Below are 22,492 nucleotides of genomic sequence, written 5' to 3'. Positions count from 1 at the left end.
AGCAGAAATTTCAACTGAAACTTGACAATTTTGTGGACATTTAAGATCATGATTGCAAGACAATGCCATTAAGTTACTATAAAAAATAGTACCGCTTCTTGCCACTCCGCTCGTCCTCACCTCCCCCCCCCCCCTCTCTCTCTCTCTCTCTCTCTCTCAGTGAAGACTTGAGTGCCCTCATGCACTATCAGTGATTTGAAAACTGAAGCAGCCTATAGGATTGAACTAATGTTGAGACCCCTGGTTTGCATACTTTCAGAAGCATTTCAGGTGTCATGAAATTATTAAAGTAGTCTTAAAATATGTGTTGTACATGAGGAAGAATTAGTGTCAAAGAATCAGTCAGCTAAGGGAGATGGTGAAATAGATGCTCGCTCACCTAAGTTGCCCATTTAATTGAAACAATTTCTGATGACCCAAACATCCCTCACACACAATAAGCATAAAATACTCTAGCTGACCTGCTAACTCAGCAACACCTTACCCTCTTCCCTGCCCAAGCTGGAGTTGTATAAATATCACCTGTGGGGGTGGGGGTCGTGGAAGGTAGGCCTAATTGGTACTCCATTTCTCATTGTGGTACACATGAACCACTTATTTGGGTCGATTAGTCAATATGGTATGTTGGATCGCAGTATGTTTTGAATTATTTACTTAGGATGGAATACTTACCAGATTTACTCTAATAAAATTCTCAGTCACTCAAACCGCTCTCACTCTCCTCTGTCATCTCTCTCTCTCTCTCTCTCTCTCTCTCTGTGTCTCTGTTCAATCCATCCATCATGACAGCAGCAAAAGCCTTTTTTCTCTCTCCATCGTAGGCTTCGCAGAAGCGGGAAGCCCTCTTCTCTCTTGTTGCAGGCTTTGCAGCAGCAGGAAGCCCTATTCTTTCTCCTGTCACAGGCTTCACTGCAGCAGGAAGCCCCCCCTCTCTTTCTCTCTCTTTTGGCACAGGCTTCACAGTCGCAGAAAGCTCTCTTCTCTCTCTCTCTCTCTCTCTCTCCATGGCAAGCTTCTCAGCAGCAGTGAGTACTTTCACATGATTTTTGAACCTTGTGAATATTTTCATCTTATTTTCTATTTGAAAATGGTTAACAAATCTGGTTCGTTGCTTTTGGGGAATTGGATCCCAGACGCTACTAACCCATGAATCAGTACGTGCGATCTGGATCGTGGTTCCAGGGAGCAGGCAGCAACCCAGGTAACTATGCCCACAATCTTCATGAGATTTCTGCACTAGATGTTGCTTTTTTTGTTTCCCTTTTTTTATGATCTTTTTCCATCACAACTTTGCTCGCAAAGTGATAATCAACTTCAATGTGCTTTGTCCTCTCATAAAACATAAGATTTGTAGAATATAGATGGCAGCAAAATTATCACAACACATATTCGTAGGCTTTGTTGTCAAAGCTTTGCTTCAGTCCTAGATCTTACCATTTTAGTTTGTTTTTGCCAATGTACAATACCCAGTAGTGAACCTATGGTATTCAACAGAGTAGTCCAATCTGCATCTGAGTATCCAATGATATCAAAAATCTATTACACTGGTACACCCACCTTTTACTAGGTGAGCACTTAAGACATAGAAGAATTCTACAATCAGTGCCTTAGTGTGCCCGCTTGGGATTTTCCATAAACTGACCTCCCTCCACTGCAAAAGCTATATTATGTATCCTGACAATGAAATACGTCAGCCTGCCCACCAACTTTCTATACCTATGCTTGTCTTCGAAGTCAGGTTCTAAATCCCTAGACAACCCTACCTTTGGATCCATATGGTATAGTACCCAACATCCTAGTCTCATTAGCAAACCTAGAGAGTATTTTGGCAGAGGCAAGTTTAAGCTTTTGGTACATTGTACAATCTCAATACCAAATACCAAGAAAATAACAAAGGATTCCTAGGTTCTTGGTTTGAAATTTTTGCTAAAGCCAACATTTAACACATGCAATCCTGCTAAGATCTCTATGTTGATCTCATCTACATAAACTAAAAGAAGCTCCACACTCATCTCCCCTTTGTGGACAAAAACAGAATGTTCAGAGCAAGGTCTTAAATTTTGATTTGGACTCAAATTTCGAAGCCCCAAAAGTACGGAAATTTCGATTTCGATTTGATTCAAAAAATAACGGAAATCAGTAGTAAAACATGGAATTCTTTGTGAAACTTTAGAAATGGTTAACAAACATAATAATGTAAGTCTTAAGACTAATATATTACAAGTTAAATACATATTATGTATTAGATGGAAAAGATATAATATAGTATGTGTATCAAACATATTTGTAAGATAATGTACATTAAAGATATTCAGTTAATACAAATGAAATTCATAAATCATTTAAATATTATTTATTATACAAATAATGATAATTTGGACATGAATAACTAAATAAAATGTTGCTGTAAGTTTATTTTTCATATAATTTCGAAAGCACTTGTAATTATATTTTTTTTTGGTAAAAACAAATAAAATAAATTAAGAGAGAAATTTCAGTTCACTCCTAAATCTCTCATTTGAATTTTGAGGAAATTTCATTGTATAGTTAAAATATTTTGACAAGTTTTGCTAAAATTTCGAGATTTCGATAAATTTTAGATGATTCGTAGAGATTTCGATGGAAATTATGCAAGGCGGAAAAGGGTAACAGAAACCGGAAATTTCGATGGAAATTTCAACAATGTCGTGGGAATTTAAGACCATGGTTCAAAGTAACACCATACTGCATTTATCAAACTAGGGTCTAGGAGACTACCTAAGACCATAAATGGCCTTTGCAACTAACAAGTAATGCTACTCTTCCCCGAGCTGCGTACTCTAGAGGTTGCTTGATGTTCATCGCTTCTGTCCCAATGTAAGAAAGCATTCTTGGCATCTAACTAGTATAAGGGCCAAACAAAGTTGAGAGCCAACAAAATTAAAACATGAACAAAATCCAGCAGAAGATAAAGTCTCAAAATAATCAATGTCATTTGCATGTATACCCTTCAAGTCTTTGAATAGAATCACAAGGGACATATTTGATGGTATATACCCAACGACACAACCAATTCTTTACCAAACAGAAGCTCCGCCAATGCCCCCTAAGAAACCAAGGCCTCTATTTCTACATTGATTGCATGCTTCCACCCATGATGAGCAAGTGCCTTGACATGTGAAGAAATAGGCATGGCAAAAAAATGCATGGTAGAAGTAACATGAAAAGCTGAAACAGAATTAGCAATAGGATAAATGACCAAGGAATTCTGAATACAAGTTCTGGTCTTCTGGGCAAATACAAGTCTAGTTGAGAGCTAAAAGCTGTAATAATGAAGGGCAGGAGAGGCAGCTGCGTGATGATAGTGGGTACCTAGCTTATGTCACTCATAGGCCTTCAATAATTTCTTCAGCAAGTGGCATATAGGGAAGAAGAATAGATGTATCTTCTAGAGGTATAAGAGTAGGAACAGGAGGATGAACACCAGAGAGAGAACCAGGATTAGTAGATTGACAAGGAATACTCATCTGGAAGAACTAACACTAGAAAAATAATATCTCCTGAAAAAAGGTTTCCAAGGCATTGACACAACTTCTATGAGCTTGAGGATCATAAAATCTATAGCCTTTCTAGGTGTAAGAGCAGTAAACAGAACATATTTAACTGCGTGAGGAGACAATTTATCTTGAACTCTTGATCATTATGGAGAAAATGAACAAAGCATGTACACCCCAAAACATGAGGCAAACATGGACATCTCCAGCTGCACTGTAGAGAAGGAAAATTTTCCCCCAAGCCACCCCAATGGATTTCTCCTACCTGGTGACAACTTGTTAGGAACAAAGTCTCCAGATGGGCCTCCAGAACTTGGGACTTTGGGCTTTTATCAATTAAGCCTTTTTTTTAGGGCTCGAAGTTTTCAGTCCATGATCCTTGCTGATTGTCCATTTGTACTGGGCTTTGCAACTGATGGAGGCCTAATTTCATTACCTTCCAAACTCTTTGAATTGGGCCCAAAATTCTTTGAAAGAGCTTGGATGAACAAGTTTCCCCCTCGAGTCCATCTCAAAATTATTTTGAGCTTTGAAAGTCGTGACTTCCAGTTGTGCTCAACTATCAAGCTTTTTCCTAGTCAGACTGAGCTTCCTCTCCCTCCTTTGGACCCAGTTGTATTGAATTTTTCACTCTCCCTCCTCCTGTCTGGTTCTTCCTTTGATCTTTCACCATAAGTGTTAAAGTTTCCTGTCAACACACCTTGTACGCATCAACATGAAAAGTAAAATGGCCTTCTGCAGGATCCACGATTTGGTCCAAAATCCCCTTAGTTTGCTTGAGATTCCCATGTCATTCAAAAACTCAGGGTCGAGTCCTTTTTTCATATAAGAAAAAAGAAATTTATTTGAAGGGAGGAGAGAAGCAGGAGGACAAGAAGTTCCCACACAAAAACCAAAAGCAAGCAGAAAAGAATATAAAGAAAAACTGAACAGCTACGATGAAAATAAACTCCTTTTTTCAACCCCTTCATAATTAATTGAGCACTTTAAATTAACTTATTCATGTTGACCTTTTGTTGCCGCTGAACCTCTTTGTTTCCTGCATCAGACAAATACTGCCATCTTCTCCATCAGCTGTTGAGCTTCCATATCCTTTCCATTAACTTTCTTCACAGTAGTTGCAGGGGTAAGCAAAATGCTATTCTCTTTGTTATCATTCGCCTAATTTTCTTCATCCAACCCCTCCAGACTCCAAAGATAGGAATATTTTCTATATCTTCTAACATAGTTGGAGACACATGAGAAATATCACCCATATATCTAATGGATATGAGTCGTATCCAAATTTGCAAAAGTAATCCAATAAGAAATTGTCACATGCAAACTCATTATTGCAATTTACAATTACAATCGTCATCAAAAGCATCATCCCAACTCTTTTAAACCTCTTACCTGTCCCCCCTCACCAACCTTCTCATCCATGCCACATTCACCTTCATCGAACTCTCCAAACAGTAAAGCCACCATCCTTCTTCCTCTCTAAAAGACTTAATTTTACATCCATTAGGACTAATTTGTCTCTTTCAAAAACTTTTCACATCTCGGAACCTGTATAAATAAGCTCTCTCCGATTATAAACATTGGAACATCCAGCCCAAACTGATTACTTAACCCCCAAAACATTGGCCGCACCTACTTTCGTTTATCTAATCTCTTTAGCACACATAATTGCATTATCAAAAGAACTTACAATTGGAATCTTGCTGCTGTAGACTCTGATTGTGGCTCATTGGATCCTTTGCTGAATCCGAAAAACTTGTCTACTATCAATAGAAGGTCTAATAGAAGATTTCACTCGCTTGCAGCAGTTCACACAATCTTCCATAGTCTCATCAGTATCTTGCTTCGACTCCTGCCTCCCTTTCAAAGAAGACCCATCTTTTTCCCTTCATTGTCGAGTCCTTCAACTTTAGCTTGCCTGGATCTTTCAAGAAACCCAAGATTTTCCACTAGTCTTTTCCTTTAAAACCTGATGGAAAGATGATTGGTAATGTTCCTCCACTATTCACTTCCATAAGCTCTAATGTATTCCAATTGGAATTGCAGTTGGTCAGAAAAAAAGGAGAGGTTTGTCATTCCTCCTTGTTGAGTTTTTGATTAAATGAATGACCTAACTCAAGGATAGGCCTCTCTCTCTATTTATAATACAAATCAAATACATTCTAATGACCATAATACCCTTACTAACTTCGACTAATTAACATACTAACACAATAACGATACTGAAAGACTAAATTAACCTAACACTTCCCACCCTCAAGCTGGAGCATAGACATCATATGCTCCTAGGTTATTGCAAATAAATTTAACACGAGCACCCCCCAAACCTTTGGTAAACAAATTAGCAAGTGGCATATCGGACTTCACATAAGTGGTAGTAATGAGCTTTTGCACAATTTTCTCCCCAACAAAATGGCAATCAACTTCAATGTGTTTTCGTCACTCATGGAAGACAGGGTTAGAAGGCAATATGAAGAGCAACTTGATTATCACACATCAACTCCATAGACTAAGAATGTGGAAAATCAAATTCTTCCAACATGTTCTTCAACCAAATAAGTTCACAAGAAGTGTGAGCCATAGCTCTATACTCTGATTCAGCACTTGACCTAGCCGCCATAGTTTGTTTCTTACTCTTCTAGGAAACCAAATTACCACAAACGAAGATACAATACCCAATTTTGGATCTTCGATTGGAAGGCAACCTGGCCCAATCTACATTTGTATATCCCTGAATATATGTGTGACTCTAATCTCGATGTAGAAGACCTCTCTTAGGTGCATCTTGAGATATCTCAAGATGTTAATTACTGCATCTTAGTGACTTGCCCTTGGAGAATTCAAAAATTGACTCACAGCACTTGTTGCAAAAGATATGTTTGGCCGAGTGACTGTGAAATTGTCAAAGTATTGTGTGAATGGCCGAATGGTTTGGCCTTGAGTTCTGTATATTATATATAGACTTTACAAGAATGTTGTACATGGAAAGTAAATAAGTTCTAGCATGATTCTAGCCCTATACATGTAAACTAAATATATGCTAACTATACAAAATAATGAATTGAGAAATAAGGAAATAATTGTGGGCTGAAGTAAGGAAAGAAATGTTTTGCTTTGCTGTTTGCTGTTCCGTTGACCGCTCCCCTCAAATTGATGTTGGTTGATCAACAAGCATCAATTTGCTACTTAGAAAGCAATGTTGATGACGAGTGAGAGCCTTGGTGAAGATATCCACAATTTGTAATTCACTAGAAATATGTGGAAGAGTGATAACCCGAGCTTCAAATGCTTCACGGATAGAGTGACAATCCACTTCAATATGCTTCATGCACTCATGATAGAAAGGATTGGCGGTGATCTAGATAGCACTTGTATTATCGGCATGTAGAGGTGTAGGATCGCTCTTAGAAAAATCTAGCTTAGCAAGCAAACCTTGAAGCCAAATAATTTCAGAACAAGAAAGTGACATCGCTCGGTATTCAAATTCCGTCGATGACTTAGAAACTCTGTCTTGCTTCTTACTCTTCCAAGAGATCAATGCATCACCTAAGAACTCACACCAACCAGTGATGGAGCGACGCATATCCGCATAAACAGCCCAATCAGCATTGCTATATGCAACAAGGCGAGTAGAATTGCCTACAGGGAAGAATAAACCACGGGCGGAAGTGCCATGAACATAGCATATGATCCTACGAACAGCAACCAAATGAAGATGACGAGGAGTCTAAAGAAACTAGCTGACTTGCTGTACAACAAAAGAAATGTTTGGTCTAGTAATGGTGAGATAGACAAGACTACCCACCAATTTCTGGTATAAACTGGGTTCAACAAGTAAGTCACCCTCCTTTTTTGCGAAGATTGACATTTAATTCCATGGGAGTATCAACAAAAGTACCCTTCTGAAGGCCAGCTATGGCCACCAAGTCGCTAGCATACTTATGTTGATTGAGTGAAATGCCAGACGGACTACGATTCACCTCAAGACGAAGAAAATATGTGAGAGACCCAAGATCTTTCATATGAGAGGACTCTGAGAGATGAGTGTTGAGCTAAGCAAGTAAAAGCAGAATCGGAACTAGTAATCACAATATCATCAACATAAACCAAAAGAACAACAATACTTATGCCTGATTTCCGAAGAAACAATGAAGTGTCATACTTGCTCTGCTTGAATGAAAATTGTAATAAAGTGGTGCTGAATTTATCAAATCAGGCCCTCGAAGCTTGTTTGAGACCATAAAGAGAGCGACGAAGCTTACACTTATGTGAATCTGGAGAGGGAAACAAGCCCAGGGGTGGCTACATATAAATACACTCTAGCCAGAATCGTACAAACAGTAGTCATCTTAGCCACAAGAGCAAAGGTATCTTTATAATTGACACCATATTCCTGATTATTTCCAAGTGCAACAAGGTGAGCTTTGTAACGATCCAGACTTTCATCAGATCGGACCTTGAGTGAGTGAACCCATTTACAACCCAAAAGAACAATGGTGGGAGGAAAAGGCTCAATGCCCCAGGTGTGATTCGCCTCTAGAGCGGCAATTTCTTCCTGCATAGCTTGTCGCCAACAATCATGCTTGGCAACGTGTGAGTAGGATTTGGGAATATCTAAATTGGACAATGCAGCAGTAAAAGCTGAAACAGAATTGCCAGAAATTGAAGAGAGAAACCCATACCTATCCGGGGGTATAGACACTCGAGAAGAGCGACGTACCAAAGGCTTTGGAGGTGCTGCAACTGATTGAATCTGGAGTGTGGTAGGATCAAATATTAGATGAGCTACTTGAAGAGACTATGGGCAAGAGCGTTGCGTATACACAATACTTGGTTTAAAACGAGAACTGACTTGATGAGGATTCGAGAATTGCTCCTCAAAGGAGGGGAGAATCACGGTAGAAGAGGAGGGTATAGAGGACACAGGAAAGAAATGTTGATTTTCAAAGAAAATAACATTCCTAGAAATGCGTGTACGATGTAATGCAGGATCATAGTAAACAAATCCCTTTTGACACACATTATATCCCAAGAATGCACATCGAACAAATTGAGCAGATAATTAATGTTGCTCATGAGGAGGTAAATGAACAAAACATACACAACCAAAGGTACGAAGGTTATCGTAGCTAGGTTGCTTAGCAAATAAGCAGAAATAGGGTGACTCCATGAGTATGGGAGGATCAATATCGTGGGAAATGGTCATCAAAAGAGGAAACCGAAGGCGTGGTAGTAGAAGCTAAAAGGGACTCTCTTCCTTGGAGTTGCCAGTGTACACTTGCAAATTAGGATGATCAGGATGATGAGAAGAACTTAAACTTCATAGAGACATAGGTGGTTGATTGAGTAAAGACAGCAAACTAGAATCTGGAAGATTAGACAAAGGAAAAGACTCATTGAGATCAAAAGCACTCAATGACTGAGTGTAGTAAGGTGCAGAATCAAACAAGGTAACATCTGCAGAAACAAAGAAGCAATGCATCATAGGACTATAACAATGATATCCCTTTTGAGTATATGAGTAGCCCAAGAAAATACATTTTATAGCATAAGGATCCAACTTATCCACCTCGGGAGTTAATTGAACAATGGACAAAAACCCGAATATACAAGGAGGTAGAGAGAATAGAGGTGAATTAGGAATGAGAATGGAGTAGGGAATTTCACCACTAAAAACCAGAGGATGGCATCCTATTGATAAGATAGCAAGCAGTAAGTACAACATCACTCCAAACTTTAGGTACATGCATTTGATAGAGTAAGGTGCAAGTGATTTCAAGGATATGTCTATTTTTCCTCTCTATAACCCTATTTTCTTAAGGAGTTAAGACACTGGATGATTGATGAATAACCAAACTAAGTCATGTAAGTAGTGAATTGAGTATTGAAATACCCTTTAGCATTATCACTATGAAGTATTTGAATTGGCAAATCAAAATGAGTCCTTATTTCATAACAAAAGGCACAAAATATATGAAATAACTCTGAACAATCTCTTATTAAATATAGCCAAGTCATCCTTGAATAATCATCCAAAAAAGTTACAAAGTACCGGAAATGCAGCTTGGACACAACTCTATAAGCACCCCAAACATTAGAATGGACTAACATGAGAGGGCTTGCAAACCGTTTATTGACTTGGGAAGCAAAAGGGACACAATGACGCTTTCCCAACTGACAAGATTCACAATCAAGACTAGACACATAACTTAAATTAGGAACTAGATGCTTCAACTTTTCCAATGAAGGATGATGATGGCGACAAGGAATTTGGAGATATGCGGCAGCAGCAGTGCAAACAGTAGAAGGAGATAGTGGCTCAAAATGATAAAGTCTACCAGCTTCACATCCTCTGACAATTGTCTTCCTCGTCTTCAAATCTTGAATGACCACAGAACTAGAGAAGAATGTTATTGAACAATTCATGGATTTGGTAATCTTGCTAACGGACATAAGATTGGAAGGAAACTTGGAGATAAACAAAACCAAAGGAAGAGAAATAGAAGAAGTGGAATTTACAATCCCAATTCTCGTAGCAACAGTGGCGGATCCATTAGTAAGAGTGAGACGAGGTAAATTTTCAGGATACTGAAGAGTACAAAAGAGATTAGGTACACTTGTGATATGATCAGTGGTAGAAGAGTCTATAACCCAAGGTCTAGGATGAGAAGTACTGGATGATAGGCAGGATGTGGGATTAGCTGTTTTGGCAAGAGATTCAATGGGAAGAGAAGCTTGTTGTGACACTTGATGTTGCTGGAACTTGGAAGACTCTTCATCCAACATAGATACAGTACGTTGCCCCTACTTGGCCCCAAAGGTGTGGAGTTGGTGGTGGATGCATTGGCTGCCCCAAATGTGTGGAGTTGGTGATGGCTGCATTGGCAACGCTGCTCAATAGTATGATTACCTCGTCCACAATGAGGGGGCTTGCGAGGAGTGCCTATACCTCATCCATCTTTACCACCACAACGCCTTGGACCACCTAAATAACTTCTGCAATTGTTTGGTAAAGAAATAGAATCACTATGTGTAGCAAAGGCTGTCCTTTTAGAACCAAATGCAAGAGCGGGAGAATGTGTGCTAAAGGAAGCACGAAGGATATGAAAATAAACATCATCAAATTATGGCAATTCTACACTACTATGTATCTAGGAGCGGACTTCCTCAAAACTCGAGTTTCAAGCTTGCTAGAACCCGGAGAATTGTCATCTGTTCCCTCTGCTTCTACATCTCACGAACATTAGTGGTTATAAGTTGCACAATGTTAAACTCCTCATGAATACATTTCTTTTCTCCAAAATAATTTGTAATGATCCTTTCTCCCTATTTAAATGAAAGTATCTTGGAGTAAATCATACATACGTGTAATCAAGGTCTTAAATTTCGATTTCGACCCAATTTCGAAGCTCCAAAAGTACAAAATTTTTTATGGAAATTTTGATTTTGATTTGAAAAAATAACGGAAATCAATAGTAAAGCATGGAATTCTTTATGAAACTTTTGGAATGGTTAACATGATAATATAAGTTTTAGGACTAATATATTACAAGTTAAATACATTTATGCTGTGAATGAGGTGGAAAAGTTGTAATATAGTATGTGTGTCAAACATATTTGTAAGATAATGTACATTAAACATATTTAAGTAATACAAATGAAATTCATAAATCATTTAAATATTATTTATCATGCAAATAATGATAATTTAGACATAAATAGTTAAATAAAATGTTGTTGTAAGTTTTTTTTTTTTTTTTTTCATATAATTTCAAAAGAACTTGTAATGATCTCTTGTTTTGATAAAAATCAATCAAATAAACTAAAAGAGAAATTTCACTTCACTCCTAAGTCTCTCATTTGAATTCCGAGAAAATTTCATTATATAGTTAAATTTTTTACAACTTTCGCTAAAATTTCAAGATTTCGATAAATTTTGAATTATTTGTTGAGATTTCAACGGAAATTATGCAAGATGGAAATTGACTACCATTTCAATTTCAAGGGTGATGGAAACTGGAAATTTTGATTTAAATTTTGACAATTATGTGGAAATTAAGACCATGTGTGTAATGTTACTAGAGTATAGAAGCTTGGCATAATCTCAAATCTACTTGCATGTATCTAGAGGCATACACATCTGTGCAATCTGAGGCTCCATTGAATTCCACAAGAGGTAAATAATCAAGGCATCTTCTTGAATCCACACTTCTTTTATCTTCTTATGAAAAGGATCAAATTGGAGCAAGTGGTCAGATTTTCATAATCTTGCTTAGTGATTTGAAAGGCCTAATTGAGGCGCGCCCTTGAGGCGTTTTAGGCCAAAAATGCACCAAGGCATAAGTGAAAAAGCGTAACTCCATAAAAGCGTACGTCTCAAGCGAGATGGCGTACGCATCGGGGAAAAAAACTTGTCTTTTATGCCTCAGATTCAAGGTGTACGCCTTTGGTATTGCTGGTTTAAAACACATTTTTAAAAGGCCAAAACCCAGAACACACTGAAACCCTATCCTCCCTCTCTCTCCCGCGAAGCTTCTTCTCCTTTGCTCTGTCGATGAAGCCTGATGAAGCCTCTGCTCTCTCTTCGAAGCCTCGACGAAGCTCGACAAAGCTTATGCTCTCTCTCCAAGCCTCGATGAAGCCTCTGATTTCTCTTTCGAAGCCTCAACAAAGCCTTTACTCTCTCTTCGAATCCTCGACGAAGCTTCTGCTCTCTCGACTCGTCCTCTCTTAGTGAAGCTTCTTCTCCCTCTCTGAAGACTCGACGACTGCCTTCAACGATTTGTCCAAGCTTCTCATCCATCTCTGAGGATTCCTTCAAGCTTTTAGTCTCTGTCCGACAGGTCTAAGGTTCTCGTCTCGTCTCTGAGGTTTTTGTTTAGATTTTAATTCCTTAAAATCTTGCTGCACTTGCTGAAACATGTCTGAAGCTGATTCCAAGGGGCAGAAAAAAGATTTTGTTTGGAAATACATAAAAGAAGTTGATGGAGAAAAATATTTAAGATGCATTGTTTGAGTTTGTTAGCTAAAATTGGCCTATATGATACTTAAGAATTATGTTTTTAGTTGTTTCTCCATTATTCTAACATTTTTCTCATTTTTATATTATATATAAAATTTTTTTATTTATTAATTATTTTAAAAAATACTGTCCAAAATGCTTACGCCTCAATGCCTTGAAGCTTACACCTCGCCTTGCGGAGGGTAAAACGCCTCGCCTTATGCCTTTGCCTTTTAAAACACTGATCTTGCTAAATAAACCCAAACACCCTTAGACCACTGAACATAATTCTTTCCATCCAACTGGTCAATTGTTATCTGTGGCAGCGATGAAGGAAACATGTTTTTGGGATTCATAGACTCCATCCCAACACTCACAGACCTGCAACCACACCACTATCAAACAAGAACAGCCAAAACTAATCAGGACAAAAATAAACAAGGTGAAGCACCGAAACAACCACGGACGAGATGAACCACCTACAAACTTATATAACACTGCCACACAGCCTCACGAATCAACTTATGAACACTGCCACTGCTCCAAGAAACTTACAAAAACCCTTTACGAGCCGAACAACAACTAACAGATTACCACGAGTGCATGATTGAAAAAAATTGGACCTTTGAGCAAAAACCTTGTCCAACAACTTGATAATATAATCTAGGGAAAGAATCAGAACATGCTGCTGGAAAAAATCAGAAAAAGGTGGTTGGAATCACTCTCACGCACCTGTACGTGGGGTTGGGACTTCTGGCAGTCAGCTGGCGTGTGGTGGTGCCTAGGGAGGTTTCCGGCGATGGGATTTTGTAGGGTTATGTTTCAAATGGTTCTGTTTTTGGCGATATGGTTGGTTTTGTGAAATAATGAAGGGTGGTGGTGGTTCTAAGAAGGGCAGCGACGGGGGATGTTTTCTGGAAATGGTTTGTGTAATAGGGTTTAGAATGGATCACACTCTAATACCATGTTGAATTCTTGATTAAATGAATGACCTAATTGAAGATAGGTCTCTCCATCTATTTATAATACAAATCAAATAAATTATAAAAACCATATTACCCTTACTCTGACTAACTAACATATTAACAGACTTAATAATAATACTAAAAGACTAAAATAACCATTAACACTCCTCAACCCCCTGACCAACTAATCCCCCTTTGCAGGCCAAAAATAATTTGAAGCCTTCAGCAACCATTTGAACTCTCAATGTAGTAAATTGAAATTCTCCTTTTCCTTGCATACTCTTAACTCCAGTCAGATTTTTCTTCTTGCCTTGCACCTTGAAGTCCCAAAGATTTCCTTTTGATCTCGATGAATCTCCTGTTTACCAGGTCTCCAAGTCCTCACCCATCAAGTTATTTAAAGATTACTCTGTTAAGTTGTAGCTTGAATAAGAATTCTGCTGGATCTCACCTTGATCTCAATATTCACATTTCATTAGTTGATCCTTGCTTGGCATGAAGGATGAAGAAGTAGACAGAAAGATAGTTGGGACCTGGCAGATATAGAGAAGTATAAGAAAAGCGACTTTTTCTTTGAACTTTTGTGCTCAGTAGCAGTGATGGGGAACAGATGAGAAGAACAAAGAAATTTGTTTTCGTTTTTTGGTAGTGGAAATATAAGAGGAAATAAAAAAAAATGAGAGGGCAGTGATTGGCCCAATGGTAAGGGTGCTACACATACCCAGAGGTCATTGATCTGAATCACAAAAATATGCTCTCCAAATGCAAAGGTAAGGCTGTGTGCATCATACCCTCTCCATATCCCTGATGTAGCTGGGCAGTGTTGTGCATCAGGTGTTCTTTGTTTCCTCCTTTCTTTAGGGTTAACTCGGTAAAACAACATTAGTAACCCCTTCTCTTCAATCTTCATTTTCTATATCAATTCATTGAAATTGAATGATTTGTTTTTGTGTGTTTGGGTAGAAAATTACCATATCTTTGAGTGCCTTTTTATGACAGGAAATCTCTCCTAGTTTCCTCACTTTTTATGTCGTACCAATCACGAGAAAAATGCTTCATCTCTCCACTTTTGCAGCTGACCTTTTCATCTTGCCACTTTTCTTCCCTGCCAAGAATGGTATATATGCCCTCTGCATCAAAAGACATCTTATGGAGACTTGCTGTAACCACTCATGTTGGCATTGAACACATTTTCTGTCAAGGTTGCTTCTGAATTTATCTTCTGCCACCTCAAGCACATGCTTATGCTTGATTATTATCTATAACATTTTCTGCATTTGGAAATAGTGAACTGTAAAGCGGAATGATAAATGAAGAGAACAAATTCTTGGACTGAAAATTATCATTCATACATATTTTTATCTTTGAAATCATGAAGCTGTCTTTTGGTGTCTGGCTTCTTCAGTTATATATATATATTGAATTAATGTGGATAATCATTGTTATATATTCGTTTCATAACTTGCATAATCTTTTTATTTATAGATATCTTGATGCTGGTCGAGACATGGTTGCCAGTTTGCAAAATGGAGCTCGATGCCCTTGTGGATACTGCCATATATCAGATGTGGAATCTCACAAACAGGAAGATCACATGGAAAGCTTTTTCCTAGCTGAAACAGTAAGGAACAATTGTATGAGGGATCCTTATATGTGGCAACTTTTATATATTTAATTTATTTATTTATTTTTGGGGTGGGTGGGTGTTGGTTGTCGTAATTGAATTAAACCGAAGAAATAGGCAAACCTTTATGCACATTCAAGGCATATGAAATGCGACATGGTAACAATATATGTCCAGGCCTAGTATGAGATTTTCCTATTTGAGATTTATCCATTTATTTTGTGTTTAGAAGATCATTGCTATAAAAATTGATTTGAAGATGATATTTTCTATTAGTGGGTAGTTGGGATTCGGGTGTTCAAACTGTCATTTTGTTTTCTTAGTTGGGAGATTTCTTAGGATAAAGCACATGTTATAGGTGATATTGAATATTTAAGTATTACATTTTACTTCAGAAGTTACATTATGGGAAGCATGTCATTAGTAGAAAACAAATGAAAAAGTCGATCATATATGCTGAATTAAATATTTTATTGTTAATGAGAATCTAGTGCAACTGAATGATGGGGAATCCTCCAAAGGGCCGTAATCAGTGCAGAAGGTTCCCACTTTGAGTGGGGTCTGGGGGAGGTGGATGTCGGAAAGCCTTACCCCCATTTTCGGAGAGGCCGCTTCCAAGTCTCAAACCCGAGACCCTCCGTACTGAGGCGGAGGCACTTGCCTTCAGACAGATCCTATATGCCCTCAAAATCTTCAATGCATGAGCTGATGGAGCCTGGGCATCTGGAAGAGGGCTTGCAACTCTAGCCTGTCAGTTTGGGATAGATTGATTGGAACAAAAGCCCAGACATAATAATTAGATATTTTTGGACTGACCCTTGGACCAACTTGAGCCTTAATCTAATGTGCTCGACCAGGATAAACATTGGAACTGACTTCCCTAATTTTGCCTAGAAGACACGTTTCTAGGACCTGTTGCATGGTTCTCATTTTCCTTCCAGCCTCTTGTTTTGCAAGAGATGGAGATACATTTCTCCTGGTTATGCCTAATGATAGTACTCATGTTCCTTGCATTTTGAACTTGTTTGACTTTGCGCTCCATGCGTTTGCATGCTTCAGTCTTTTTTTTTTTTTTTTTTCCTTTTCATATCATTTTTTAATAATAGTTTGCCAATCTATGTAGGTTAAGTATTTGTGGCTTCTTTTTGACTTGGCTGTGGGTCCAGATAACCTTTTTGAGAATGGACCATACAAGTAAGTGTTATGTGTCTAATGTTTTTCATCTTTGAAGTATCTCAAAGTTAGGGGTTGCTTGGTATCTTTGTCAAAAATTGTGGAAATGAAAACCAGAAACAAAAATTAAAAACCAAAGATAGAAACTGAAAACTGAAAATTTGGCAACTTCTTTGGTTTTATTCCCAAAACTTGAAAAAGAAATTTTAACTTGATTAAATGCATGTTCATTTTTGTCGCTGCTTCAAATAACAATTTATTACCGGACCATTTTTCAATTATCATAAAAAAATTTATCACGTACTGAGCATTATAAGGGCACTACTATTAAACCTTAATAGATCAAGCTTTAGAAATTAATTTAAATCAAATAAAAAATTATTAGAATAATGAAATATGCAAGATAATCCAAATTAAAAATAAGAATTTCGTAAGAATTAATTTACTAAATAGTCATATCGTTGTCTTTGTGCTCCAAGAGCAGTACTATACTGCTATTGTATATGAAGCTTGAAAAATGGGAAAATATTCTGTAGACCATTTTTCTTCTTTTTTTCAAAATTTTTTAAAGAATATGCAGAGATATTTTTATTTTATTTCATTTTAAATTATATAGCAATTATATTCTAATTTTTCTTCGTAAAAAAAATTATGTAGGCCATGACAAGTAAATTAAAGCAGTCACAACAAGTGGAAACTAGAAAATCTGATTTTTAGTTATTGCCACAAAAGTTGAAAACTGACAACAGAGAAAGCCAAAATGCTGGCAAACGCATTGTAATTTGTTTCTTTACTGTAATGCAATGAAAATTGAAAATTGGAAACAGCCAATAAGAAACAATTCGTTATATTTTGCATTAGCATTTGAAAATTTTGGTTTCAATCCCAACTTATTTTGTAGTACCAGGGCTACTTTTTTCTTAAATTTACCATTTTATAAGTAAAAATGCACTTGCAGGTATATCTTCACCACTGAAGGCCACTTGCTGCCTGCAACGCCACAGATATCACTAGTTCGTGAACATTGTTCATATTTTGGGGCATACTGTAGGACTGGCAACTTGAGTCAGGAGACCTACAGTACGGACATCTCAACTGCTTCCCAGGAAACAAATCAAAGTAGGCTGTGTGGAGGTCTGGGTCCCATCAGTTTTCCATCAGACTCTGCTTCTCATGGATCTTATTCTATGTCAGGGATGATTAAGGTCAGTTGACATTCTTGGTTTGAATTTCCTTATGTATTTTGCTGTGAGCTGAAGTTGAATTTCTGTTAACCCTTAATAATGTAACGTAAACAAGATTTAAATTTTTTTCTTCCATCAACTTGAGATTTTGATTTAATTGTGTAAAATCTTCTTTACAAATATTAATCTTCTTGGTTTGATTTTGATTTTGAGAGTTTATCTTTAATCTCATTGAAGTTTAAGGTATAAGTTGTTCGGGCATTGTCTCAATGTACATATGATCCAATTTGGTGCATAAAGCTTGTCAGTCCGAGCCAAAATTCTCTTAATGGATAACTTGAATTGTTTCTTGCGTCCACAGCGGGCTTTTTGCCCAGGGCTTTCTCATAGGCAGATGTTTGGCATACCATATCAAGCTTCCACAGATGCGAGTCAAGATAATGAACCTGCAAAACATAGAAAGACTATTTTCATTTGAAAGCCTTTCATTGGTGGTTGTCTCCGACCCAAAATGCTGAAAATTCGCCTGCCTTTAATTAGATTGAGCAATGTCGAAAGAGTCGAGTAACGAGAGGCAGAGTGAACTACCTCGAGGTTGAAGATCGATCTTTGGGCTGGCTGATATAGGTTATATAGGAAATAGAATGATTGGAATGAAAGTTCAGAACTATTTGATTTGCCGGCTGTTTCTTTCCTGCTGTTTACTTTCCAGCTAACAGAAGATAAAAGGCAAGAGCAACCGCATAGGTGTGGTTCTGGTTGAAATGGTGTGTGCCTGTAAAGCTAGAATGAAGACTCAGTACAGAGATTTTTGCTTATAGGTTGAAGCAACTTTGGAACAGTTGATGGAAAAGCATGGAGAGCTTGGGAATGGATGTAAACTTGAGGACAAGCAGGTCCTTCAGTTTTGTAAGTTCTCTATTGGCGCTCCAAGGCTAGAGGCGTAATCACTGGCATTTTGTTCACTTTCAGGCATGTGTATTTCATTTTGGAGAACTTGTGTAAAATTGGATTGGTTTAAACACCAATGTTAGGAAGGGTTTTTTATGCTTCTTGGGATGATTAAACGCTGGGTTAATCTCTCACCCAAAATGTTGTAAGATTGGTTTTGGTTCCAACTTCTGATTTGTTGCTTCAATTGAATAGTCATTGATAAGCTTCTCGAGGAAAGGTCCGATAGGAAGTACTTTATTTTGAACAATAACGATATTAAGCTTCAATTTGTGCATGGCCATGCATATATATATATATATATATAGAGAGAGAGAGAGAGAGAGAGAGAGAGAGAGAGAGAGGTTTATTCATATATGAATTCATTGGGTGGAAGGTTAACAATTGTTTTTGAATTCAAAATTTTTATCATTCGGGAAATAAGACCTTGAAATAGGTCTAAACCTATAATTGGGAACAAGAATTTTTGTAGACTTTAGAGCTTAGATTTGTACAAAGTATAATTTAAATTGGTATTCAGTTTTTTTTTTTTTAAAAAATTCACACAAATCTAAATTTAAAGCTTGAAATTTATGTGATTAAAAACTATCTAATAATTTGAAGTACATCAATTTGCTTATTTAAATCTTACTTTCAAATGTCTATTTCAAAAAAATAAGAAAAATATTATGGAAAAAGTAAAGACCTAAATGAAATTAGTTAGGTCTTATTTAAATCTCACCCGTTTTGATCGTGTGTGTCTCACGGTTTTCAGTTTTGTCTTCTCTTCTTTTATTAATAGTTGCGGAGCACACGTGCCACTGCCTCATACGCGCTGTCTTCTAAATTTTTACTTACTAGTTTCTGCAAGATTATTGTAATTTTATTTTTACAATAATGCTCTTTACTTAATATAGGCATGAGCATTTATGGGAACATTTTCGAAATTGAAAAAATTAATCTGAAAATATTTTCAAATGCAAAATCATTTTTACTAATAGATGACGCAAATAGATAATGTAGGTTCAATTTTTATTTTATTTTTTTCCATTGTGAAACCCTCAAATTAATTTGTCAAATTAGCTAAATATTTATTTTAAAAAGATTGTGGAATGGTTGCTTCTAAATGTTGAGGTTTCCTTTTTTTTTTTTTCTTTTCTTTTCTTTTCTTTTTTTAAAATATCTATACTATATGTAAAAAGTACAAATAGTGTAAAATAATTTTAGACGACATCAAAAAAATTTAACTACTTTATTTTGAGATGTATTTTTATATAGTATTTACAATACCATTCTTTAATTGAAAATATTTTTAATTATTCTATTTAAAATAAAATTTTAAAATGTATACTTTCTAAAAATTGTAAAAGATTTTAAGTAGCATATCACAATTTAGAAATTGTAATAAACTAATTAATATTTTTATTGGAAAAAGTAATGTATTGAGATTATTTTAAAAATAAAAACATTAAAATGTATATGTATTTTTTAAATTTTATATGGAAAATATTCTATAAATATTAAAATAATATTTCACAAAATTTAATCAAATTAGTCATGTCATATATTTATATATGCATATTATATTTTAAAGATTTTTCATGTATTTTATATTTACTGTGTCATAATAGTATCTCATGTCTATGTTTCTATTTTGTAGTTTTAGACAAAATATAAATTCTATAATAAATTTGAATATTTATACTTTAATATTTGTAAGATAAATTATGACATGTTATTAATTTGAAACATATCTAAACTTTATTAAGTATTGAAAAACTGTTTGAAGTAATATTATTGACATGCAATGTCACATCCCTATTTTTGGTGCGTGATCATTGGTGACTTCCTTCCAAGTCCGATAAAGACATTAACCCTAAGAAAGAAATTGTTTTGCAAAAGCTTCATTTAAATATAAGGAAGCCTATTGTGTTAGAGTCATGAGACGCATGAGCTGAGTTAGAGACGCGTTTGCAAGCTGTTTTCTGTGGCTATTTAATTTAAATGAATGTAATTCCTCAAATTTGATTTATTGTAATTCATTATGATTGATTACCACCTACCTATAAATAAAGGAGCTGTGGAGAGATGGTATGTACAGAGAAGTACAGAGAGGGAGAAGAGAGTGTGAGGAAGAGAGGCCTAAGAGAATTGTATTTTCTTTCTCGACGATTTAAGTGAATTGTGGCGTGCTCTGTGAACATAGGTCGATCTTGACCGAACCACATAAATTTCTGGTGTCTCAATTTTTCTGGTTGCTCACAGGGTCCTAACAAGTGGTATCAGAGACCGGTTTATAGCAGAAAGGCCAGATTGGAGACTTTCACCCAAATCAGAGTTCTGTCTAGTAGCTCGAAATTAAATTTTGAGGCCACCATCACGTTCACCTTGCCGAGACAAAGTCAACAGTGCAAGCCAATGTCACGCCCCGAACCCCAAAATGGGACCTAGGGGTGAAAATGTAACCTAACTTGTCCCTGTATCATACAAATCATCACAGATACAGTACAAAGGATGAGGGTCCAACCCTGTGGGGTTCCCAGGTACCTTAAACACATCCAACCACAATCATATATGCAGAAAAAAAATCATACATACATATGTAATACCATACCAGAGTCTATACAAGAGCAGACACAATGCTCTATCAAAACATACAAACGGGTGCCCAACACATCCCAAAATGGTAACCCACCAAAATTACAGTCCTAGCACTTACCTAGCGCTAAATGCGGTACACCGGCCACTACACTCCCTACACCAGGACGCTAGTTCCGATTACCCAAAGGACTTATAAAAATGTACGTACAGTAAGGGTGAGACACCTCTCAGTAAAGAAGAACACAGGTTATATCGGTGTGTGACATTTGAGTGTTATCATGATATAACATACACGCAGTTAAATGCATTCCAGTACTAATTTCCACAGTGCATACACGCACACATACACATACACACACATGATCAGTAAACCCGGTGTCGTCACACCCATCGGCTTGAAGCCGGTCCGCGATAATCCGGCGTTGGCCCATAGCCAACCCGTGAAGTATGGCGCCACCGACACATGGCTAGTCCTCGACTCCCATGGCATCGTATCAGCGCATAGTTGGTGGATCCACACCCTTCGGCCTGATCTGCTGGAATAAGCTCATGCCCTCGGATATAGAGCCGGACACTCTCTTGCCTACATGGTAGGCGATAAACACACGCCCTCGGATATAGAGCTGGACACTCTTTTGCCCACATGGCAGGCGATAAACACACGCCCTCGGATATAGAGTCGGACACTCTTTTGCCCACATGGCAGACGATAAACACACGCCCTCGGACATAGAGCCGGACACTCTCAGTACCTGGAACAATTTCAGAACCGCGTTCCTACTAGTATTTTCACATATCACACGCACATGCATGCTTATATAACCAAAAAAACCACACCCATTTGGTAATATAAATCATGGTTTTTCAAACAAATATAGTTCACACAAGTTAAGGCATGACCATCCCAATATCACAGTATAAATCAACATATACCCACGGTTTTCAACAAAATTCGGGATGCAGTCTGTTGTCCCCTTTTCCCAAAACTGTAATAATGAAAAACCTATAGTTTTTCCCATTAGATCCCCCCAAATGAGTAGTCAAAACACACACAGGACCGTGAACCACAGTTCTACCGAGTCCAATTTCAAAAATAACCAATATAAACATAGTTCCCCTTACCTTTTCCCCGAAAGCAATCCCGAACTTCAAGGCCCCTAAACAGTGAACCGAGTTCCAAAACTTACAAATCACAGTACAGAATATGCTCACAAGATAGTTACCTACAAAGCTACCGGATCATAATTGAAAACCGAGCCTTACCTCGATTTTATGCCAAAACCCGAAAATCTCCGAAACGAGATTCCAATCGATAGAAATTATAGAGAATCCTTCCATGATCCTTGTGGTAACTTCTGATTCTTGATTCCAGCAACGATCGACGAAGAAATCTAGAGAGAGAGAGAGAGATATTTGAAGTTACTTAATGAGGAAGTAATGAAATTTCTTATTTATAGCCCTTTGACCTACCCCAATTCGTC

The 22,492-nt window shown here is 37.1% G+C and overlaps 1 protein-coding gene across 2 annotated transcripts in view; it reads left to right on the top strand.

The window, feature by feature from the left end:
• The window catches only part of LOC131152384 (alpha-mannosidase I MNS4), a 124,139-nt gene extending 105,439 nt beyond the window's left edge, over positions 1–18,700 (top strand). For both annotated transcript variants that reach the window (XM_058104235.1, XM_058104236.1), the window contains 4 exons: positions 14,985–15,120; positions 16,247–16,317; positions 17,255–17,501; positions 17,842–18,700. In XM_058104235.1, the coding sequence (XP_057960218.1) occupies positions 14,985–15,120; positions 16,247–16,317; positions 17,255–17,501; positions 17,842–17,958 (571 nt within the window). In that variant the 3' untranslated portion in view covers positions 17,959–18,700. The remainder of the gene's footprint in view (positions 1–14,984; positions 15,121–16,246; positions 16,318–17,254; positions 17,502–17,841) is intronic.
• The last annotated feature ends 3,792 nt before the right edge of the window (positions 18,701–22,492 follow it).

The sequence above is a fragment of the Malania oleifera genome, chromosome 3 (genome assembly GCF_029873635.1).
Source record: "Malania oleifera isolate guangnan ecotype guangnan chromosome 3, ASM2987363v1, whole genome shotgun sequence".
In the NCBI taxonomy this organism is placed as follows: domain Eukaryota; kingdom Viridiplantae; phylum Streptophyta; class Magnoliopsida; order Santalales; family Ximeniaceae; genus Malania; species Malania oleifera.
Note: the sequence above shows the minus strand (reverse complement) of the source record. Positions and strands in the feature narration are given on the sequence as shown.